The sequence below is a fragment of the Strix uralensis genome, chromosome 2, assembly GCF_047716275.1.
Source record: "Strix uralensis isolate ZFMK-TIS-50842 chromosome 2, bStrUra1, whole genome shotgun sequence".
NCBI classification, from domain to species: domain Eukaryota; kingdom Metazoa; phylum Chordata; class Aves; order Strigiformes; family Strigidae; genus Strix; species Strix uralensis.
Genome location: NC_133973.1, coordinates 48,939,141 through 48,964,262, shown reverse-complemented (window position 1 = coordinate 48,964,262; position 25,122 = coordinate 48,939,141). Strand labels below are relative to the sequence as shown.

At 39.7% G+C, this 25,122-nt stretch overlaps 1 protein-coding gene across 3 annotated transcripts; it reads left to right on the top strand.

Moving 5' to 3' along the window:
• Window positions 1-27: 27 nt before the first annotated feature.
• Window positions 28-24,512, top strand: ZFX (zinc finger protein X-linked). Of its 3 annotated transcripts, XM_074858594.1 has the most exons (8): window positions 28-129; window positions 5,837-5,925; window positions 6,383-6,949; window positions 15,811-15,960; window positions 16,160-16,303; window positions 16,396-16,530; window positions 19,076-19,216; window positions 20,679-24,512. In XM_074858594.1, exons 2-8 carry the CDS (start codon window positions 5,865-5,867, stop codon window positions 21,863-21,865), a joined length of 2,385 nt encoding a protein of 794 aa, XP_074714695.1. In that variant the 5' UTR covers window positions 28-129; window positions 5,837-5,864; the 3' UTR covers window positions 21,866-24,512. The 3 variants fall into 3 exon arrangements, with proteins under 3 accessions (XP_074714695.1, XP_074714696.1, XP_074714697.1); XM_074858596.1 differs by lacking the exons at window positions 28-129; window positions 5,837-5,925; window positions 6,383-6,949 and adding an exon at window positions 8,048-8,123; XM_074858595.1 differs by lacking the exons at window positions 15,811-15,960; window positions 16,160-16,303; window positions 16,396-16,530.
• Window positions 24,513-25,122: the final 610 nt, after the last annotated feature.

Here is a 25,122-nt window from a genome sequence, read left to right as displayed (position 1 = left end):
CGAGCTCGGCCCCTCCCTCCCCTCCCGCCCGCCCGCCCCGCCGCAGCCGCCGCCGCCGCCGCCGCGCTCGGCCCAGTCGCGCTGAGAGAGGCCGCGCCGAGGCGAGCGCCGCCGCCCGCCACCCGCACGGTAAGCAGCCCCGGGGCTGGGCCCCGCCGCCCGGCCCGGCCCGGGCCTTCCCCTGCCCGCACCAGGCCGCAGCGCAGGCCCCGAGGAGGCCGCAGCTAGGCCGCGCCAGGGCTCCGGCAAAAGAGCGGGCCGCAGGGCCCGGGCCGGCGGGTTCCGCACGCCCGGCGCGGCCCTGGGCAGCGGGGGCAGCGGCGTGGGGGGAGCGGAAGCGGAGGGGGGTGGTTGCGGGCCCAGGGGGAGGCGGGCGAGGTCGGTGCCAGGCCCCGGGCCCGGCCGAGGGGGGTTCGGAGAGTGTCTGGAGGAGGAGACAAAATGGCGGCGCGCGGGGGGGGGAGGCGGAGGGCGCCGGGCGCCATCTTGAATTAATCGCTCGCCATAGCCCGTGCCTCCGCGCAGGCCGGGCCGGGCCGGAGGGGGGAGCCCCTGGCCCCGCTCATCGCAGCGCTGGACTGCAGGCTCCACAGAGGGAGAGCCCGCAGCCTCCCCACCCCCGCTTCTCCCCCCCCCCCCCCCCCCCATTTCTCCCCCGCCTCTCCCTCCTCCCCGCCTCGGCGCCTGCCAGCCAGCGAGTCGCAGGGGAGCTCGGCGTTTTCCGGCCCGTGGCGGCTTCCTGTGCGGCCGCGCCAGGGCTGCCAGCCGTGCCCCCTCCTGCCGCGGCGCCCGGGGCACCAGCTCCGCGATCTCCTTTCCTCCCGGCCGGCCGGGATTTTGGGCAGCGGTGGGAGGTTGCCCTCCGCTTCCTTCGGCCAGCCGCCCCGCCAGGAGCCGTGTGCGGAGGCGCGGGGCCCCCCAACTCCGTTGGGGCCCCCCCTTGGTGCTGGCTTCTCCTCCCCTTTGGCTCTCCCTCTCCTGCAGAGGCCCCCAGCTGAGTGGAGAGTAGTTTCAAAGGGACGCCCGGGACGGGTTATTTCCCTAATTTAGGTTTCGTTAAGCGTTAGCTTGGGTGTCGTCTGATGCACAACATCCCTATGAAATGTGGAGAAAACCCTTTTCTTTAACCAGTTTCTGCAAATACCCACATCACTGAACTACAACAAAGAGGAAAAGACTTGAGATTTTTTACGAAATCACAGTGAAAACAGCAGTACTGATTCTCCTGTCAAAGCTGAGGGAGATGCATCAAGAAATAAACAGCTAAATGATTACACTGTCACTTTTGTAACATCGTTTTTATTCTTCCGTTTATTCACATAATAATAATGGGGGTTATTTCCCAGATAAGAATTAGATTCTATAGGATTACAATTCTTTTACCTTTTATGTGTGTGTGATTGAGAGCGTGTGTGTACATTGCATTCTCCATAAGTGGGTCACGTAGGGAGAGTTGTGACACTGCAGCAATAGTGTAGACTGAGCCCACAGTCGTCTCATAACCACTGCGAAGCTTCGGGTAGCTCGGGGCTCTAACCCAATTGGGACATGCAAGGCGTGCTGCAATTTTTAATGTGATGTAGCAAGGCACGATGGGAACTTGGTTATGGTTCTACACTAAGTCATCTCAGCGTAGGTAGGGGCTGGGGCTTGAACGTGGGGAATTTTTGCTGTTTATGCCTTGATTTTTCTGGGAAGGGTCAGAGTTTTGATGCGTGGGTATTTGGTTTATGCCCTTACTGCAAATAAACAGATGTACTGTTCTTTCCTTAGGAGTAGGCAAAGGACTACCTTATGTATTTCTTTTTCATAAGGATGGCTTTTCTGAAGCTTACCCTTTTTATCTTTTTCCTTTTTTCCCATTTTCCTTTTTTTTTGGTGAGAGCAGAGAAACTGACAGTTTCTGTAGCACATTAAAGCCCTTTCTTCTAAGGAACTCTTTTTAAAGTTGCTCTCTCTTTAAAACTTGACAGCTCGTCTGTTTATTTCATCTTGATTACCTTGCTAGGCCTATTGAGTCAAGGATTTGTAAAGTGGCAAGACTAGTGCACTGTGTTGCTTCTCTTCACTGATTGTACTCAAGATCAGATTTACAGAAAATACCTATTTTTATTTTGGGAGGTTATTTTATTGCTAATAGCTTAATACCATTTCTTCGATCAATATATAAATTTTTATCTGTCCTTCCACTTGAAAATACTGCCTTAAATTTCATAAAACCCAAACCAGCAAAGTCTCTGAATAAATAGGTAAAAGATCAATTTGTAAGAGCTAACTTTACAAACGAAATGTACTAATTCTCGATCCATGTAAAGCTGGCGTAGACCCAAGCTAAGTAAAAGATGTATATGTTTAGTTCTTTTCAGAGGTATAAAACCTGGTTTTAGGTGCCTAGGCTTTTTCTGTCATAGTGGCAGAAGAGCAGTTCCTGAATTACTGAGATGTGAACGAAGAGCCACGTAGATTTAGGTGTTGAGAAGGACTAAGTGTAGGAACATGGCTGGGCACCTTCTTCTCTTTGAGAGTTTAGGTTCCCAAACCGGAACTGAAAATTGATTCTGTCTGCTTCAGTGCCAGAACCTGCTCCTGAGGTAAGTGTTGGCTGGAATATTTTGAAAGAACTGAGAGGAGTTTCTGCCCTTCTTGAAATCTTGCAGGAAAATGAACTGCTGGAATTGCTTCTTAGCCTTATGGTACCACAGAGCGTAGGGCGCTTGCCAAGTAATTTGAAGGTGTTCAGCGTGGTGCTCCCAACAAGAAGCTCTGGTATTTCTTGTGTTGCAGAAGAGTGCCTTCATCACGGAGCTGCCATTTGATGCAGAACCATGTGGCATACCTTCCTTTGTGTAGTTGAATCTTGGGCCCCTGTGCTGGCCTGCTGCTCAGAAGGGCAAGTAGGAAGAAACCCAGTATTTTTTCATCTGCTGGTTAGAATGCTCAAACCCTGAATTCATTTCAGAAAATTTTTAGGGGTTTTTTCCCCCCATCCAGGACAAATGCCTTGATGCCACCTCGGACTGCAGATTTTGATTTAGGCACCTTTATCATTTTAGACCAGTTAGATCCTCTTTTTAGGTGCGTGCATCTTCTCTCTGCAGCAAATTTCTGTGGAGGTGGGGTCTGTGCCCTGTTGGAGCACTTTTAAAGTCTTTATGGTCCTGCCCAGGGGAAAGAATTTGTGTACATTAATTTGTTGGTTGGGTCTGGGTGCAAAAGCACATTATGGGAAACCATATTTAGGAAGAAACTCATTCAGTGAAAGGGTTGGTGTTTTTTTCTTCTTCTTTGGAACAAGTACCAAAGCATAAATCTGGTTTTTTTAAGAATCAGTCTTGAAAACTCATGTGCCCAGGAAACTTCTTCCATTTATGTAGAACCTGAGCCTTTGTTTTGCAGCATATTGTGCCCCTGTAGGTGAAAAGACCTCGCCAGTACAGAAGAGGTCACACTGTTACGCAGAATGTGCGATTGGAGGTCTGCTGGGCTGTCACTGCTGGTGGCAGTGTCTTTATGAAACTTCACCATCGTGAACAACCCAGAGACTTGTTGCTTTTAGCATCTGTTGCCTGGAATCTGGGCAGCAGTGAGAGTAGCAGTGAAGGGATGGTATCAGTAGGCACGTTCTAGAAGTTGGGAGGTATTGGTGGCAGCCGCTGGGTCTTGTGGATGAAGAGGATAGACAGAAGGATGATGAAGGAGATCCTCACTCGTAGAGACAGGAATTTGGGGAGAGGATAGGCTAGAGAAAGTACACGCATGAATCATAAGACATAGGAATTTGTGGTGGAGTGATGGTCACGTGGGTGATGAAAGCATGAAGCGGAGAAAATGAATGCCAGTTCTTCCAGTAGCTAGTGGTGAACTGACACTTCAGGCTGGTTGTATCCCAGCTGATCAGAGGCTAGTATGTATGATGATACAATCCTCAAAAGCACAGGTAGAAACAGGGTCTTGACTTTTCCCAGAGAGCTGGACAGCGCGTGCTATCTTCTTATGTGTGTGTTGCCTGAGCAGAGAGGCAATTTATTTCCACCAACCCTTAATTCCCCCTGCCTCCTCCAAAAAAAAAAATCTCTAAACAGCTGATACAATCTTTGCTACAAATTGATGAGTAGCACAGTTTTGTGTGAATGATGGGAGTGTGCTGTAGTTACAAGCTGGAGAGATGAAATGAGCGGGTGAGGAGGTAATGAACATAGTATGGGTATAGGCACACAAGAAGTTGGAGAAGCAGCATCAGAAAAGAAGCTAAACATTGAAGACAACACAGAAAAGGTGACAAGATGAATAGGAAAGACATTTGTGATAGGCTGGCTAGGTATATACTGAATAGATGGAAGTAAACCAATTTGGATATGAATAATCCTTGCTTAAAGGACTGTATGAAACCTTGTTAGTCTGTTCTTGTTTCTGTGGCATGGCAGAAGTTGATTGCCATCAGTTGAGCTATGTCTTGTATCTGAGGCTGAGAAACACTTTTCTTCTGCTCTTGATTCTGAAGAAAACATCTGTGTGAAGAGCTGTTCCTGTTAATAGTGCGTGCTTCTGACAGAAATGCTTGACAGTCAGAATAATTGTGAGGTGGTTTATGTCCAGCTGGACACCACAGTGATTTGTTAGCGCTGCTGTCTTTGCATATATATGTCATTGTGTAGCAGTTTCTCCAATGAAGACTTAATATAAACGTTAGGTGACATAATTTGGAAAGGTTGTGATTCTTATGGGAACCCTGGGCAGAATCTTAATGTTTCTCTAGGTCTTTTGTGAAAGTATCACAGTAACGGGGAGATTTCTGTCTGTCACTGTGAAAAATGTTTGGAGGAAGGGCAATTGCATCTTCTGCTTGTACAGAAACACAAGCAGAAGTGTGTAGCAACATTCTGTTGCCTCTTACTGGTTCTGGACTTAGGAAACTAGTTGGACTAAGTGCAAGGGAGTAGTACTAGTTTATGTTAGATCACATTTTACACAACTAGGTTTGCCTGATCCTAATTGTGATGCACATATGTAAGCAGCAAAATTCAGATTGCAATTCCAGATTTTAGTAAGTATTTTAACTTTGTGGTCTTGTTTGGTTCTTTTGTTAAGAAGATTGAAATATCAAGTTGTTATGCATTGAAGAAACGTTGACATTCTGTTCAGAGTAGTTTGGTAGAATATGACATTTAGTAATTTTTGAGAATGGTGATATTTTTTAATACAAAAGCAAATAGGTGCTTTGTCTTGGGGCAGGAGTTTTTAAAATATTCACACATCTGGGGTTCGAAAACATACAATGTTATGTTCTGGAAGCAGTTTACATTGATGATTTCAATTCTTGAAGTGACATAAGAGTAACTTCCTCCTGACTACCCAAGTGTGAACACAGGGGACATCAAAAGCAGTGTGCATTTCAGATTATTAGTTGTCTACCTTTAACTTACCTTATCGAGCTTTATTGATTTGACAGTGCTGTATTCCTCACCATCCAAAAAAGACTTGAGTGTGAACTTGTCTAGGCTTTGCCTTATTTTTTTTTTCTTTGTAAGATTACAGGGAAATCATATTTCCATATCCCTGTATCAGCTGCTTCTGTGTTTGTGGAGCTTTGGGGTTTTGAGAAATGGACCTGGAGTGTTGGAACTCCTCTTATTCAGAGGAGTGTTTGGTGTTCTAGGGTGGTATTTCTGGAACCCAGATGGAGGTACACTGAGTGAAATTTGGCCCATCTTAAAGTTAAGAGTTGTTATCTGTTAGCTTCCAATGCATCCAAAATTTCTGCTTTTCAGAACTCAGGCAAAGGCAACCTTCATAGCATAATACGAGTTAAATAACCTTTCTTCTTTACCTTCTACAGACACTGTGACTGATGAGAGTTAAAGGCCATGGATGAAGATGGGCTTGAATTGCAGCCACATGAGCCAAATGCATTTTTTGATCCAACAGGTCTGTCAGGAGATAATAAGTAGATAAGAGTGTTTGCATTAGATGCAATTGACTGTCATTTATTTTGTCGTTGCTTAAAAGTGCTGTGCTACATCTACAATTTTGTACAGAGTAGTCGCTTTCGATTTTAGGTTGTTTTTATTATTCAGAGCAATATGAATGAGCTACTGTTCTGTCAAGTAATAGTTGTTTGGATATTGGGGGAGAGTCTAAAAATGGTCATCTTTTCCAGGAGAGAAAATGTTGTTCATCTTCGTTATATTAGCATATACTGAAGACTTGCTTTATCAGCTTGCCATATATCTGCCTGTCTTAATTGCTCATGGGCTATTATGCCTGCTGGACTAAATTGCAGCATTGTGTAAAAGTTGAAGTAAAATAGAAGTAATTCCGTTTATTAACCACCTCACCTGAATTAGTTTTACAATTTAACTGCTATTTTAATTGTGTTTTTCAGGAGCTGATGCAGCACATATGGATGGAGATCAGATTGTTGTGGAAGTACAGGAAACAGTGTTTGTTTCAGATGTAGTCGACTCAGATATAACTGTGCATAATTTTGTTCCTGATGATCCAGATTCTGTAGTAATCCAAGATGTCATTGAGGATGTTGTTATCGAGGATGTTCAGTGTCCAGACATCATGGAGGAGCCAGATGTATCTGAAACTGTCATTATTCCTGAACAAGTGCTGGACACAGACGTAGCTGAAGAGGTTTCTTTGGCTCATTGCACTGTCCCAGATGATGTTTTAGCTTCTGACATTACAGCAGAAGCAATGTCTATACCAGAACATGTACTGACAAGTGAGTCAATGCATGTACCTGAAGTTGGACATGTAGAACATGTAGTTCATGATAATGTTGAAGAAACAGATATTGTCAGTGCTACCCTGGGAACAGATGTTGTTTCTGAGGAAGTCCTGGTGGCAGACTGTGCATCAGAGGCAGTGATCGATGCCAATGGGATCCCTGTGGAACATCAAGATGAGAAGGGCAACTGTGAAGATTACCTTATGATTTCCTGTAAGTGTCTGGGTAAAGTCATCCAAATTCTTATGATACAGGCCTGGATGGTGCTTGAAATACCTGAGGGAGGGCTTACGACAGTATCAAAACCAGATATTCTGTATTATTTAATGAAATGCAGATCTTGCAGATCTCAAATGGGGGTATTTTTAGGAACATGTACTAGCTAAAAATCCTGGTGAAGCTAATGGAGAGACATACTGGCAAATGTATGTCCGATTATAAATTATTTCTGTAGCATTTTATAGCATATGAACAAAAGAGTTAAGAATTCCAGTAAACTGAATACCATATACTTAGTAAGAACTGAAAGAAAATAAATGTGACATTGTTTGAAAATGCATATATATGCAGGTTACTAAGATTACTGCCAAGATGTTAAGAATAGAAGAAAAAATTATTTCATGGAAAAGGGAAAGTAAAAACACCTATTTTTTTGGAAGTCCAAATGACAATTGGTTATCCTTGTCTTGCTTTTTGCTCAGTCCCCACCCCTTCAACCCAATTTATAGTTAGGTACAGGCAACAACATAGTTTTTGCTGTTAGGATGTGTTTTCTTCTCTTGATTAAGCAAAGGACAGTGGTATGCTGCTAACAAAAAGAGTAGCTATTGCTGCTCATAGCTGAGGAGCAACCATGAATATCTTAATCTCCCTTAGGAACAGTGGCACAATCCATTTGAATCATATTTCCAAAGACTTAAAGTAGAGGGTGGAGAAAAGCAGAGCATGTCATCAATGCTATTTTCTACTGAAGATGTCCATTTGTGTGAACTAGAGCTTACTCTTAAGAATGTTACTTATTATAATGATTACTCAGTGCAGCACCTAGGAACATCAGAGCGTCACTGCTGAACATTTGTTTTTAATAGAAGTAGAAAAACTTTGTTAGGCTGGTTTGTTTAATTGCCATGTCAGGCACTTGTGTGTTGTCTAGCATTAAACGACTTCATTGATGAGGTATACTTCATGCTCTGCTTCAGTTACTTTTTTTTTACTTTTTTTTTTTCACTTTTGGACACTTTTTTGAAATGTATTGTTTTAATTTTATATTCTGTACTTATGGATTTTAATGTTGCTTCTCCTTACCTAGGATCACTGCATTTCTTAATTTATCATCTCTTGAGTTCCTTGAGTAACCTTGTGCAGCCATGTTTTGAGTTTATATGAGGTACAGTTAATTCTCTATTATCTGGGAAAACAATGAAATGGGATAATGCAAAATACAGATAACACAAAATATTGTAAAATTAAGCTGCAAGCTCATACTGAGGTGAAGTAGGTCAGGGATGCTGCTCTTTGAAATAGTATTTATCCAGACTAATAAATGCACTCTGTACAGTATCATACAGATGTAACTTCCTGATTCTGGACCTGAGTGAGATCAGATGAAAGCAGCTCAAATGTTTCTGCACCTGCATCATAGTTAGGCAACAAAGTGGATAATCCACCTACGGATAATTGAGGCCTGACTGTGTAAAGACTCTGGTGGTGATCCTTACCTCTTTCTTATCCCTGACTATAGCTCTTTAAGATGCTGTTGCTCCTGTCTCTCTGCTCACCCTTCCCCTGCAGGTTGTCATCCTGCAGCATGGGCAGCAGAGTGAGGCCTCTGGGGCTGCTGTCACAGAACAGTTTGCAAACTGTGTCTGTAATTTCAAGTGAGAGGAGTGGGTAGATACATGTCCCATTCAGCTGTTGCCCGTGGCTGAATGAGGACACAATGTCTTGGTAGATGCCATGATTCCTGAAATACCCACCCAGCTAGGAGGTCTTCTTAGATGTACCAGTCATCAACAGGTTGTAACTGACAGAAAACACGGGAATTCAATTGTTCAGTTGCACTAGGATACTCTCCATTTTCAGTCGTGTATTTTTGCAGTTTCATATTTTATTTAATATTAAATGCCTCTTGATAGTCTTGCAGTGTACTTTGTTTAGATTCAGAACCTTAAATAAGCCATTTAAAACAATCATTTTGCTACAAAACATGCATCCTTTCTATTTATGTTTAAAATGGGAGGTATGTTCTACAGTTCATTTTAAAGGGAAGTTCCCTATTACCACCTACTGTGTTTAAAGCCTGCATAACAAGTTCTTCTGGTTGTGAAGTCAGAGTCTAGTGCTTTTCCCTCAAGTAAAGACTATCTTTCCAAATAGTCTCTTCATTGTATGGAAAACATTATTTGAATTAATTTCCTTTTTTTTTTTTTTTTTTTTGCATCAGCAGTATATGTGTCTATCGCTCTGTTGATTGTCTCAGTTCTTCAGTTGCACTTAGTATTAGGTGGTTTTTAAAAGGTGGTAACATCAGCCTAGTTTTTGATTTTTTTCATCCTAACCTATAAATTCAAGCTTGATTCTGGCAAACCTCCCTGAACTGCTGGGGCAGATGTTGGAATGTAATCTTGTCTGCCATTACAGTAGCCAAACGTAGCTGCTTCACAGGTCTGGGAGCTAGACTGTGTTCTTCAGGATGCTTTTGCCTGTTGTCTTTTGGCAAGTTACTTGCAAGGCACTTTGTGTTCTTTCTGCCATAGGTTTCTCAGTCTATATTATTCAGTGGAAGTTACCGGCAAAATCTTTTTGCTATCTTCTTCTTATCTTGTGGCTCTCTTTAAGCATTTCCATTTTTGTTCTTAATTATCTGAGTCTACAGAGATTTTCATAAAATAAGATAATTTTCTTAGCTTTATCCTGAAAATACCTGTTTTGAAATTACTAATCTATGTGTACTTCTAAAAATGTTGTGTTTCTACCTTCTTTCTTGGTTTCAGACTGGTTTATCTTTTCAAAAGAGTACAGTCCCTGTGGGTTTCATTCTGTGACTTTGCTTCAATAAACTCAGTATTTGAATATTTCTTTTCCCATTTAGATTTAATTTAGCTTCTGCATTGATACGCCTTTGCTTTTTTAATTTCCAAGATAATGTTTCTTGGCACAGCTTATAGTATCACTTACCTTTTGATGTATTCAACTTTTTTCTTGGATACTTTGTCTTTGCCCTTAAGCTTCATTTTTGGTCCATGGTGGATTTGGGGCCCTTAAAGGCAGAGCAGAATCAGGTATTCATTCAACAAAGAATGCAAACTGCTACTAGTTAGTAGCTTGAAAAGGATTCAAGGAGGTTTGATAAATGAGTTTTTCTTTCACATATGCCATAACAAGCCAGTTCATGAGTTTGGTCAGGAAAGGGTAAATTGTATTCTGGCTCACACTTCTACTAATTATTTGGTAGCAAATTTTAAGGCTTGGAAAATCATTTCTCCATAAGTGAAACAGTAATGGTGAGATTAGCTAATGTTTGTCAAAACAACAACAAAAAACCCTCTGCATTTTCTAGCCAAGGAAAGTAATGCCTTATACCTGGCCATAAGACAGAAACGAAGATTTTTTGCTTGTCTGATTTTATTCAGTTTGGCAAAGTAAGACATGAACTCGTTCCATAAGACAAAAAGTTGTGCTGTGATATATTTAATTGCAGTAAAAATGGTGAGGCACAAAGGAGGTTTTGACATGGGGGGCCTGGAGAGAGGGGAGGGTAGCCTCACAAAGTTTAAACTGCAGTTTTAGGAAGTTATATGATGGTTGCAAATACAGGGGCTATGTTAATGTCCATCCATATCCTTACTTCACTCTGAGTTAGACATGTCTTTTGTTTGTTGTGTCTGAATTAACACTTTTTCATTACAGGAGTCACAACCCAGGGTACTCAGAGAGAATAATGATTGCATCTTTTCATAGGTCTAGGTTGAAACCTATCTTTTCTCATCCTTGTTGGATGTTTAAGTTGAAAGCAATGGATCTGATCAACAAAGCCATAAAGTTCATGCCTTCATTAAGACCATCCAGTAGACTTCTAGTCAAGAAAACAAAATGCCTTTATTTGCTTTTTTTAGCATGAATAAGTACCTCCCTCTTTTTTTCCCTGGAGGTTCATAAAGGTGCAGGAAATCACGTATTTCTTTCTGTGAGGTAGAACTTGCTGCTGCGCTGGCACCAACAGTTGTTGCTGCCAAGGCTGTTCAGGAGGTCACCGTGAGAGGTGACGGAGATGAGAGTTCCCTCGGGCTGAGTGATGCCTCAGAGCTTAGTCTGGTTTGTGTGCTAGGGGGAGCAGGACGAAAAGGACAAGAGTTAGATACCAGTTTGGAGCTCAGGAAGTTCTCTGCTAGATTGCTGCCCTGAGGGGAGCTACAGACGCATAGGGTATACTGTTGCTCATGTGTAATGGCAATGGCATTAAAATCAAAATAGAACAGATTTCTATTTTCTCACAGGTTAGGAAACCTGATTTGCCACTTAAGAAGTAACTGGATGGTAAAAATAACTTCTAGGAATTCTTAGCTATCAAGTGCAGTACAAGTGAAATGTTTCTATCACAGATAACTGAACAAAGTCTGTTTGGGGAATACGGCATGCTTTTAATCTCTTTTAGAGAAAACAATAGTTATCAGCAGCCTTTTTCATTAAGAATGGTTAAATAGGCTTGTTTATTTTGTAAGCAGGGAAATATCCCATGATATGCATTTTTTTTAGCAGCAGAGAGAATAATTTGGAAACATAAAGGCTGACAAAATTCTCATCTAATTGCTTCATAGACAGATTTTAAGATCTGTTAAACTGGTGTAGAGACAGACTTTTTCTTAGAATGTAAGAATTGTTTTGGTGTGTTTCTTAGCAATGAGCAGTGTGTACTTGAAAAAGATGGAAGGTTTCTTAGTGCTTAAGTGAATTTTATCTTTTAGAACCCTTTTATTTTCCTAATTAATGCCATATATAGGAGAAATGGAAGGAAAGAGTAAATGTAGAAGCTTATGAAAACCATTAAAAAAATAAAGACAGTTACAGATACTTGCATTTTTCTAGTTAGGAGTAAAAGACTGCAAGGCTATACGTAAAAGTCTGTATCTGCTGATCCACTAAATATTGCATATAAAAAAACTAAAAGCAACTTTTGGGGGAAAGTATGTGTCATGGTTAAACAAAAGATGTATGATTGAAGCAAATGAAGTATGCAGGATCTTGGGTTAGCATTTATGCTCCTATATTGGGAAACTGGCCTCAGCTGGGTTTTAAATACTGTTTTTATTATCAAAAGCACAGGAACTTGTTTCTGTCCCAGAAATGCCATTGGACATATTTTAATAGGAGGGTAAAGATCTAGGAGATAACTATTCATTGGGCATTATAGTTTATGACATTATATGATTTTTTTTTTTATTAGATGTAATATTTTCTAGGAGACAAATGCTGTCATCATGATAGAACACATTAAACAAACAATTGTGGTTAGTGTTGCCTGCATCATGTATTTCTTTGCTTTACTCTTTATTCCTTTTTTCAATCTGTTGGTCCCTTTTTGTTGATATCCTTGTAATGTAAATGATAACTAGACAGGCTTTAAATATGGCACATCTTCCATGTTGTGTGACACCTTTCTCATCTGTTTGTGCTTTTAATAAAATTTCAAGCATTATCTTTATATGGAAGCAATTATTGCAGCATTGGAGAAGTGCATACGTTTTTTAGTTTTCTTACAGCTTAATAGTATGCAAAGAGCAGGTTGCTCTCATCCGTGAAGTCTCTGAAGAATGTCAGCAAACTAACCATAGAATGCATTCTTGCAATTTACTTCAAATAATGTTATTTCTAATAATTTTTTTTTTTTTTTTAACTTGGAACACTAGTCTGAATTCACTTGTTTACTGAAGCTACCAGCTAGTAGAGAGAAGAAAAACTATACATTTAAAGTTTTTAGTGTTCAGTTAATATCTAATTAAATGGAGGCACAGGGTATGACAGCATTGGAATAATGCTAGTCTAAATTTTTCTTCTAGTGTGTGACTTGTGCTTAGTTTAGTAACTGCCCAGCATCTCTACTTGAAACGAAGTGGTCTCTTACATGCTTAACTAACGCTTTTAAGTACTTTTGTTTTGGGTTTTTTTGTCATTTCAAAGAGCAACAATGTGAGAGAAGATCAGTCATGCATGGTATTTGTGAGATCCCTTGATGGGCTGTGAATTTGAATGAAAAATTCAATCATCAGAGTTCCTTCAAACATTGATCAGTCAAGTATTTATGAGTATCGTTTTCTCTGACTGTGAGTCTGAGATATGTGGAGAATGTGCAAACATAGGGCAAGTGTTAAATAGAAATCAAATTTCATAAATACTGCCAGAATATCAGTTCATCAGTATACATAAGTAGACATAGGAAAAAAATACCATGGAAAGGTTGCTTTGTGTGATAGATGCCCATTCTCTTTCACCTTGTTTGTCTCGTCCGATTTTTATCTTCTTTCCTAACTTTTCCTCTGCCCTCCCACTTACCTTCCTGTTACCCATTTGCTACTATACTGCAAATACTATTACTTTTCAAGTCTTTCAGGGACTGTAGTTTTTCAAGTATTTCCACCTGTCAAGAGTGAAATTTTTTCCTTTTGGATGAGAAAAGTTGGCCTAATATTCCTACAGATCAATTTTCCTACAGTGTAATGGCACTGTTAAGAACTATTTAAAACCAGTTGTTACATGTTTTAAAACACTGTTGAATGTAGAGGGAAATCAGGGATAAACAAACTAAATTGTGTAATGATTTTTTTAAGATCATGTTTAAAAGATTTTTTGAACCTTGGAGAACTTATTTCAGAGAGTAAATGGAGCATATTTTTGAAATCTAGAATTCTTCTGTTATATGAATATTATCAGTGGATCCTTCCATATATGTATGGAAATCAAAAACTGTGTTTTGGTTAAAAGACACCAGCCTGTTTCACATGGTGCATGTAGGTTTGTTTTCTCTCTGATTGCTTCAGCCATAATTTCCTTTCTTGAGTATGTTCCAGCATCAGTTGAGCTTGGTGGCAGACTTCCCCTTTGGCTTCAGCGGTGTAAAATCAGTCTACGCTGATTTGAAAGTCTTCCAAGTACACGTGCGTGACACTGGAAACAGCCAAGTTAACGGAGAACAGCTACATAGATCTAGTGTAGGAACGAAAGCAAGTTTTCTTTTTGTCAGAGTTCCAGTGACGTTTGGTGTTTCATGCATATGCCCAAGAATTTATGAAAGTCTGCTCAATAACTGAACTGCGTTGTTAGCATGATTCAAAAGAACATCTTAAGGTTTTTAGTTTTGAAATGCTTTGGGGTTTCAACTACAAGATGTTATGTTGTCCCAGGACACAAAATAATTTTTTAAACATCTTACTGCTTGAAACGTTCTGTACAGTGACCATTGATCATGAACTTGGCATAAGAGCATTTAATGTTTTTTCTGCTGTTCTTTTGGTGAGGAGAGAGATCGATTAATTTATTTTAGTGCTTCATAATTTAATGTTATGCATATTTTTGGGTGAATAATGATGAGAAATTGTACTTAAATACAGTTGTGTTTGATACATGAGACAGAACATGTGCTAGTTTAACTAATTTAAAGCCTAATTTATTGACTTCATAGCAGGAAAAGAATAATAATAACATTTTGAGATTTTTTTTTTCTTTTTTTAAAGTAGATCCTAAAGTAAATGCAAGAGTTGCAGTTACTGAGTAGTAAAGCTGTGATTCAGTTATGAGGATAGTTTAGTGAGTGCCAGTAAAATGAACATACTTTATTAAGTATTTTATATGTGCTAGGCATGGTAGTTAAAAATTCTACAGCATTCACGGGACAGTTCTTAGGCTTCTTTTAGTATAAAGTTCATGTCTTGTCATGAATTGAAGTTATACACGGCTCTGAGGGAGCCATGTCAGCCTCCAAAAGTGACTTTATAAACACTAAAGTCAAAAATTACGGAAGTGTGCTGTCACGTTAAGAATTATTAAATTTATCTCAAGACTCGAGAAACTTCTGGGGCTTCTGAAACTGGGAGATTCTCTGAAGGCCTTGAGATGCTGAATTTGATTTTTGTGAATGCATATTTAGTATTTTTTTCTTGAAAACCCATGCTTGGTAAAATAAGAAGGGGGGTGGTGTGCATGTGCCTATGTAGAGTAAGTCTTAAAAATCAGAAATGTGTTCCTCATAAAGCTGGCTGTTAGCCATGTTTATGTGGGAGGCCTAGGCAAGTTATGGCAATTCAGACTGAAGCGTGGTGTTGCACTTCTGAAAGCAAGAGAACAAAATTGGAGATAATAATAAGGAGAGTATATAGGGCTACTATAGCATAAAATCCAGTGCGAGTCCCTTTCAGTGAGGGCGCCGTGAACAATCAGTTGAATGAGTTCACCAGTGCTGTAGCGTCAGGGCAGTGTTTTGACACTGTGCTGGATCCCTCAGCTGTTGAGTGGATGAGAAAAGTGGAGGATTTTCTTCCTGTGGTTTTCATTTAGGTGTCCTCTCTAGTCAGCTGAAGAAGCATTAGTAACACCGCTTTGCAAGGAACCAGGTCTGACTGGCAGCAGCAGTACCACTTCCATTCAGAGACAGGGTTGAGCAACAGATAATGCTTTTGAAAAAAATAGTTAAAAGCTTATTAGTTGTGAAAGAGAAAGCCATTAAAACTGAGAATAAGTGAAATTATGCCACAGAGTAAGTACTAACATGCAGTTTCTTTCTACCATCATCTTGCTGCAGATCACTGTTTCCCTATTAGCATTGCCTGGTGGTGTGCTCATGCTTCTAGTCATATCTCTGTAGCACTCTTGCACTTCCCCCTTAACTAGAAGATACGGCTTGAATTTATTTTTGTGTTTATTGTTGTTGTTTTCAAGGGTATGAAAACAATATTTGTGGGTAGGTTCTTTATCACAACTTTTTAATTATAAACTGCTTCCAAATTTGAGTAATAAAGTAATAAAGTCTTTCATATATGTCTGTCTGTATATGGCTGGGTAATTGTAATAACTTGTTTTTGTAGTGGACGATGCCGGTAAGATAGAACACGAAGGTTCTGCTGAAATTACCATGGAAGCAGAGTCAGAAAGTGGCTCTTGTAAAGTGGATGGCATTTGTCCAGAAGTCATCAAGGTCTATATATTCAAAGCAGATCCTGGAGAAGATGATTTAGGTAAAATAACGCTCATTTTAGAATACTCCAACCTGACATTTGAAATTTTGCGTAATTAGAGACTGTGGTTTCTCTCAAGTCATCTGTAAAGAGCTGTGAGTCTAATGTTAAAGAGTGACAAACTTTCAATTTTCTGCCGTTTAGCATAGAATTTGAACAAAGTGTATTTAAAATATTTTGCTCTGGTCTTCCTAATTAGGGGGCACAGTAGACATTGTGGAGAGCGAGCCAGAGAATGACCACGCAGTTGGATTACTTGATCAAAATAGCAGTATTCGTATTCCAAGGGAGAAAATGGTTTACATGACTGTAAATGATTCTCAGCATGAAGATGAAGACTTAAGTAAGTAGGTGGCTTTCATTTGGGAACAGGGATTTTCACTTTCAGCAGTACAGTGTTCCTATTAATTTTTTCTTGACTTCTTTTTCTCTTAGATGTTGCAGAAATAGCTGATGAGGTTTATATGGAAGTGATTGTAGGAGAGGAGGATGCAGCAGTGGCCCATGAACAGCAAATTGATGACACTGAAATTAAAACTTTCATGCCTATAGCGTGGGCAGCAGCTTATGGTAGGTAATAAAGAATTCTTCCTGGTGACACTGTTTATAGCAAAATGTCAGGGATTGTTTTTTGCAAGGTAGTGGAGTGTTTGTGGTTTTGTGTTTGTTTTTAAAATTTTAGTTTAAGAACGGTTTCTTGGCGTAATGAGCCTTAAAAAGAGAAGAAGAGAGAAGCTGTAAGGCAGGCTTTTAACTCCCGTTTTAACAGGCATTTTCCTCCATATTTTCATGATGTAGAAGGGCAAGTACATGAGCTTTCAGCTGAAAAATTGTATCTCAAGTACATCTGTCCTTCACAGTTTTAGGACACAGTAAGGGCTGGCTTGGGAATAGAACTGAATACGGGGGGGGGGGGGGGGGGGGGGGGGGGAAGGGGGCGGGGAGGGGGAAGCAGATGGGAATATGTAAGATTCAGTGAAAAGCAACACTGACCTCTAGCCATGTTTAAGTGCTTTCTAGAAGGAATGTATAAATATGAGATCTCACTAATGGAAATAATTAATTGATTAACAAAAAAGAAGTTGGAGGGAGACATCTTAAAATTATAGCAAAACCTTGAGAGTGTTTCCAGCATACAGAACCATTTTTCTTGATCATTAGTATCTGAGCACCAACTGGTACACAAACTGATTTCCACAACTTACATAAGCTGGTAGACCAAAATCTCATCTTAGAAATGTTTCTGCATTGCCCCTTTCTCTTACTAAACAAAGCAGAAAAAATAGTGGAGTAGAGGACAAAACTTAGGTTATGTGTCTGCATGATGTGGATTGTGGTGATGGTGCCAGCAGACAAATGGCAGGGGAGTGCTGGGAATGTGATGGGGGCTGGAATCACAAATGTAAGTCAAGGGAGGGCAAGATTTCAGGGAGCAGCACGTGTTAAAAGTTGTTTAGGAGATGGATGGTAGTGCACCCAGAGCCTTATCTTTGGCCATACACTAGAGAGCACAGTTACAGTGAAGAGGAAAGGACAGAAGCCAGCTTGAGTGGGAATTAAAAATGAAATTAAGTGAACTCAAAGCAACAGTTGTAGACTGAACATTCAGTGATTTTGGAGGAGGAGAAAATTGAGCAGGGTGTATTAAGAACAGAGAGATGGAATTGAAAGGAGAATTTAAGAATGTGGGAAGCAGTGGAGTGATTGCACTGTCAGCTCTGAGCAACCTAGCATGCAAGGTGAGAGGTGGCGGGGAAGGGAAGAAATAATAAAGGATGAAAATGGCAGAGGTTTGTCATCTGCACTTATCAGAACTCTTCTCCACTTAAAGAGCATTTAAGAGCTGGTAACAATGGCATCTTAAAATGTTGATTTTGTCACCGTGTTGTGGCAAAGCCCAGTCCCACTGTGCTTGATATTCCAGCAAGTTCTTGCAATTCTATTCTAGTCTTACAGAATGTTTGGGGCCTGTTTTGTGTTATACTCTAGAAGGACTCTTCATGCACCTGTTGCAAACTGTACTTTCTACGTGTAAGATGTGAAATGGGTTTCTGCTTTCAACATTTGTCGCTTGCCATGTTTGCTGTGCAACACTTGAGTTAGCATATAGATCAGAATCTTCAGGCTCTGCACGTGCCTGTTCCTGGCTCTGAGTCTTCTTACATTAATCATGAATATTTATTCTTAGCACTCTACAATGGGAACAGCTATTGAGCATCTTGCACTTTCTTCCACTTCAATCTTCCTGTCTTATTTTTGTGCCTTGCTTTCACTAGGAACTGTTGCCTTCTCTTGATTGAAGTAAATACTTAACCACAAAACTTGTTATTAAAATTTGCTTATGCCCTTAAATCACTAATGTTAAACTGATTGCAAATAAATACCTTCCCAAATATATAAATATATTTGCTTGTAATTTTCACGTTTGTTTTACATCCAGTGATACCATTTTTGTGTTAAACATGAAGCTCTGTGAGGCAAAGATTGTTTCCTTCTTTCTATTATACAATGCTGAGCATGCTCTTTGTTCTCAGTAGAAAGAATTTGTAAGTGTTAAAGCATCAGATGTGTAAATAGTAAGTAGTGTACTTTGCGTGCAAGTTTATGGGCTGTTCAGAACACTTGTTTAGTTCTGAAAACTTGATGTGTGAGAAACGTCAGTCAGGTGAATTCAGATGTCCAGAAGTGAATGGGAGCTCACACATGAATGTGATTCAGGACTGAGAAGTAAACTGAGTACAGTAAATATTGTGACATACCGTTGTTTACTGATGTTAAACATTTTGGGCATAATTAGCAACCAAAGAAATGCAAAAAATACTGCATGTGAAGGAGAACTCTTTGTGAAATGAAAAACCATTAATTCCTGTAAATTGTGTACTCATTAAAATTAGTAAAATTAGATTAACAAAGCCAGTGCTTCCAGGTTCATGATACCAAACGTAATTCATAAGTTACGTACAGAGATGTTTTCTAGCTCATCCTGTACATCATTATGGCTTGATTAAATGTCCAGATAATAGTTTATAATTTCTTTTATTATCATTGTAGAGTTTGTTACTCAGATAATCTGGAGAGTGATGACGGTAGGTGACTTTTTAATTTATCTTGTTAGGTAATAATAATGATGGCATTGAAAGTCGGAACGGCACTGCAAGTGCTCTTTTGCACATAGATGAGTCAGCTGGACTTGGGAGACTGGCTAAGCAAAAACCAAAGAAAAAAAGGAGACCTGAGTCCAGGCAGTATCAAACAGGTGAGTATGTGGTGGCTGGCTGTACTCTCATTCCTCTGGGCACTTATCCATAAACAGATGTACTTTGCTGATAGCATGTGCAATGTCTTGTAAAAAACAGTGATTATTTGGGGAATTATTTCATTAACAACACTTCTACATCATAAATGAGTGTGTTAAATATGTACTTGGTTTGGAGTGGGGGGGGTGTGTTTTAAAGAAAACCATCTCTGATGTAGGAAAAAATCAGTATCGTAGTAAAAGGTTAAAAACCTATATACTTAACTTCCTACACCAATTTTAATGTTTAATGTAACTTTTTTAAAGGCGATATTAGATAAACAGTGTTCTGTAGTAGTGCTTTTTAAAAACCCTTTTTGTCTTTACTGAAAATACATAGAACAATACATTTCATTATATCAGCTCAATAGGAACTGGAAAATTCTGAACATTATATATTACATTTGGTAGTGAAACTTCTATACCATTTTCTGATTTAATCGTGAAATACATTGCCTTGATGTTCATGCTGGTGTTCTTACTTGCATCTGTAAGAACAGATGCGCTGCTTTGGCATTTGGTTTCTGCTGTTAAACTGTATTATGGTCTGAATTATTTATTTGGTCTGATAAAGTGGAAAAAGTACACGACTTTTCTTTAGTAGCCTTGCCTTAAATGATACTAACTAAAAGTTTCTTTCCAAATTGTGACTTAGCTGTAGGAGTTCTGTTTTGTCGAGTACTGAATCAGTAAACTAGGCAAATTTTAATCTTAAAGCTTGCTTTTTCTATTTCCAGCTACCTAGTCAGTTCTCCTTCTAAACCCTTTTTGGAAGAGAGAGCTTTTTAGCATGCCTAGACAAATTCAGGGTAAACAAATCAGGTTGATGGATGAGTGCAAGTAAGTTCTAAAGCTCTGAGGTGTCCGTATGTGAAATGTGTTCTCATTGATTCCTGCTTGATACCTCTTCAGATTGTAACTGTGACAGATGGCACAAGAGGAGGTGTTGGTTTGGGGACATGTGAATTGTAGTCAGCGTTAGATGATTAAACCGCCAGATTAAACTTTATCTACAGATTCGTGGAAAGTCAAAGAAGATCATGTGCTATGCTTACTATGTAGTACTCAGTTCAGTGAGTTGGCTGCTGTTCTTTGCACCAGTGTTGGTTTCTGCGTGTATTTAATGTGTGAACTCAGTCAGAATTCTTCAAAGTAGAATTATTTGAGGTGAAGAACAGCTGGGTGATGCTTTGGTTGTCTCCACTGAAAAACAGTATTTCCTTTCTCCTGATAATAAAAATGAATTAAAGTAGTAATTCCCTCAATTTCTTCTACCTAACCCAGTAACAGGCTTGTTTATTATGAAGTGTATGTGTCTGATCTTATTTAACAATTCAGCTTATTGTTAAGGTTGAACTACAACATTTACTGAAGTGTAATTTTGTTGTATAATATTGACAAAGGGTTCTGTGTTGTTTTTCAGCAATAATCATTGGCCCTGATGGTCATCCGTTGACAGTCTATCCCTGCATGATTTGTGGAAAGAAATTTAAATCTAGAGGTTTCTTGAAAAGGCACATGAAAAACCACCCGGAGCACCTTCTTACTAAGAAGAAATACAGATGTACAGACTGTGATTACACTACGAATAAAAAAATAAGTTTACATAACCACTTGGAGAGTCATAAGCTGACCAACAAAACAGAAAAGCTTATTGAGTGCGATGAGTGTGGGAAAAGCTTCTCTCATGCAGGAACTTTATTTACTCACAAGATGGTGCACAGGGACAAAGGAGTTAATAAAATGCACAAGTGCAAATTCTGTGATTATGAGACAGCAGAACAAGGATTACTGAGTCATCACCTTTTAGCTGTCCACAGCAAGAACTTTCCTCATATTTGCGTGGAGTGTGGCAAAGGATTTCGCCATCCGTCAGAGCTCAAGAAGCACATGCGAATCCACACTGGTGAAAAACCATACCAGTGCCAATATTGTGAATACCGATCTGCCGACTCTTCTAACTTGAAAACTCATGTAAAGACTAAACACAGTAAGGAAACGCCATTAAAGTGTGATATTTGTTTCCAGACTTTTTCAGATACCAAAGAGCTACAGCAGCATACGCTTATGCATCAAGAAAGTAAAACACATCAGTGTTTGCATTGTGATCATAAGAGCTCAAACTCGAGTGATCTGAAACGACACATAATTTCAGTCCACACGAAAGACTACCCTCATAAGTGTGATATGTGTGATAAAGGCTTTCATAGGCCTTCGGAACTGAAAAAACACGTGGCGGCTCACAAGGGTAAAAAATTGCACCAATGCAGACATTGTGACTTTAAGATTGCAGATCCGTTCATTCTGAGTCGCCACATACTCTCAGTTCACACAAAGGATCTTCCATTCAGGTGCAAGAGATGTAGAAAGGGCTTTAGGCAACAAAACGAGCTGAAAAAACACATGAAAACACACAGTGGCAGGAAAGTTTATCAATGTGAGTACTGTGAGTATAGCACTACAGACGCCTCAGGCTTCAAACGGCATGTTATTTCCATTCATACAAAAGACTACCCTCACCGTTGTGAGTACTGCAAGAAAGGTTTCCGAAGGCCTTCAGAGAAGAACCAGCACATTATGCGGCATCATAAAGATGTTGGGCTGCCTTAAAGTCTCTTTCACAGACTTACGGCTGGAATTAGAAAGGAATTTTGCCTTTCAGGCAGTTAGCTTATTTTAAAGCCAATCAATCACCTGCGATCACACACAAAAAAACAACAAAAAAAAAACATACTGTGCATTTGATTTGTTGCTGTATAAAAATAGGATTATTGCTTCTAGTTGACTTTTATACCTTTTGTTCAATAGCGTGTTCTGAATTCTATTCAGTTTGTTTAATAAATGAAGAAAAGATGGCAACAATAAAGTTGCATTTAATAAAGTAAACCCCGTCTCTTACTGAATTTTTCAACCGTAATAGTTTATTTAAGTATATTTATCTTACTGACCTCGTTGATACTCACAGTGTCCATGTTAATGCAGTTTTGTCGTGAATTTTAAAATATGGAATTTCTCTTGATGAAATTGTCAGAGGTGTGTATAAAATGGGGAATTGTGATGTTGAAGATAAAGTCACTAGGGCCCACCTTGATTGTCTTGTTTTGATTATACAGACTTTGTAGCAGGTTAACTATTTTCCATTTGAGGAGTTACACATCTAACTTTATTGCGGAAAACTATTCTGCGTTTTAATTCAGGTTTCAGAGAAAAATTTTTAAAAAATGGTTTGGGGCATTTGTTATCTTTGGCGAATTTAAAAGTGTGCTCAAATACTACGTTTATTGTTCTGTGCTTCTTTGTCTTTTAAAGGTTTTGCGTGTTACAAATGAGTTGGGTTTTTTTCAATTTATAGCTGTCTTAATGTTGGAAACATAAAATACTGTTGTTCCGTTTGCAGAGTTAATAGATCACAACTGTCTGTACGTGCTGGTAATCATACCTCAAACAATGCTTTTATGCGTATTAGTATTTCTTTGAAAGAACAGTTTGTGGTTCAAGTCACATTTTTATTGTGAGTTGTTTTAGAATAAAATTTAAGACCAAGAGGTGCCTCGATTTTGCAAACAAGATACTTACAGTGAGAGCTTCAGAGGGTGATGGAGTGAGGCAGATGCATTCATAAGGAGCAGAGATGTTTTAATGTAGATATGCTTAATAAGAAAAGTAACTTATGATAGTAACAGAACTGTTTCTAAATTGAATGTTTTTCCTGAGCCATTAGCAGATGTGTTAAGCCGCTGTTTATTAATTAGTACAGTATCCAGAATTAACCCAGTTCTTCTAATCTGTTTATAAACAGCTGGGAGAACATTACAATTATTATATGCAATTTTGCCACCTGAAGACTATTATAAAATAGCACCCTAACATTTGCTAATTGCAGCATAAATGTACCAAGCACGAAGTCACGTACCTTAACAACAACTGTGGAGCAAAAACCCCAAACCATTTAATTACATGCCAGATTTTAGGACCCAGCCCCACTCCCCTTGCTCACATTCCCGCCAAAGCCAGTGGTTGATGATGGATTGCAGAATTCGGACCCGGCTGCCTGCCAGATTAGGATAGATTTGTAACCAACAATTCACTAATGGAAAGGGTTCAGAGCCTGGCCCAGTGTAGACTCTTTGTTTCTAGGCAGGTAAACTTCCTATTAAAATCGAACAGGAATTTTAGTGATGATTTCAGGTTTGGGGTGATAAAGGGACAAATGTTTCCTTTCGGATGTGCATCTGCTAAGCCTGTTGTATTTTGTTTTGTTGCCGAGCCCTGCTCCTGGTGCTCAGCCCATCTGTTTCACTGTAAGCCTAAATACTTGTGTGTAGTTTGCAGTTCAGGAGAGTCAAATGCCATGTCACTACCTTTATTGTATAATTTTTTTTCTTTTGATGCCTGCGTGACGGTGCCCCTAGACTTGTCCAACATGCTCTTGTGTAATATTACTACTAACGGGCCGTGAACCTGTAGTGTGTAATACCTAGATGTGCTGCACTGTGCCTTCCTTGAAATCCCCGGTGAAGTCAGTGGATTTTCTACATGGCCGTAGCTGTCTCTTGCCTACTGATTGCCAAATCAGATGCAGTAACACCCAGTAGAGATTTTTCCATTTGCGTCTTGCAGAGTACCCTCCTGCGACTTTTTTTTTTCCCCCTCTTTTATGTTCAAGCGTGTTCTAACTGGAAACCTGAAAAGTGTACAAAATCTGCATAAATTCCCATAACATTGCCGAGGATTTTAGCCATTTGAACTTTATTTTTTTAAATAAGCTGAAAGACAAAGAACACAATTTTACACATCTTCTTTCTCTTACGTAGCCTGGAATCATACACACTTTTTTTTTAAAGCACAATGTTGAAACTTTTTTTTTTTTTAATATTAAGGGTTTGGTCAAGTGGATTTTGTAAAATGTATTTGTCTGTATAAAGAGAAAATGACATTATAGTTATTGTTAATGTACTGACATTAGTTACAGGTTAGTTTTAATTCTTAAATAATTTGCTTAGCAAATGCTATAAAATGGATGTTTCAGTTTAATGTTTAAAAAAGGTACAGATTTTTACAAGGACATAATATAAATTATTGTTCTGTAGAAAATACCCTGTTAAATATTGTATACGTCCTTCCCTCTGTACACTTTGTAAAAAAGACAAAAGAAAAAAACAAAATACATAGAATCATATAGGGATGTGTGACATTATTGTAATTGTGTACTTGATAATAACGTGAAAAAATAAAATTCAAAATATTTTCCTGTTAATGAACGTTTAGTCTATTTGATGCCAGTACTGAGATCAAGCGTTGTTCTGAGGGACACAGTCCTCTGCAACTTTAGTGCACTTCAGCTTATTTTTCTGCTCCCTGTTTTTCAGCTCATGTTGTATAGTACTGGGGTGTGGGTGATTCAGTCCCTCATTTGGTTGAAATGTGCCTTTATGAGCAAGTCTGCAAAAGTGAAAGGCAGGGATGGCACGTCTTCGAAATCCATTTTAATGCCTGTTTTTATAGTGAAGGATTCATGTCTGTTAAACTTCTTATAATGCCTTAATGTTTTTCAGCAAGGTGGTTACCTACTAAGTGCTACTATGCTGTCCCAGAAAGCCCCCACCAAACCTTGAGTCTGAATGAGGTGGTGTACCGCTGTCATCAAAACAAAATTAATAAAATGTGTTTCCCGGTGCTGCCGCTTTTGGGGCGTGAGCCCCCGCAGGTGCCGCTGTTGCCCTCGTGGCTGGTGGGAGCCCGGCTCCCTTCCCCTCCCGCGGGGATGGGTGAGCTCCAGCGCAGGGCGATGCCCCGGGCGGGGGGCTCTGCCCCTCCTCGACACCCTGCCCCAGCTCCTCCACCCGCTGCTCCCTGGTGGAGCTGGC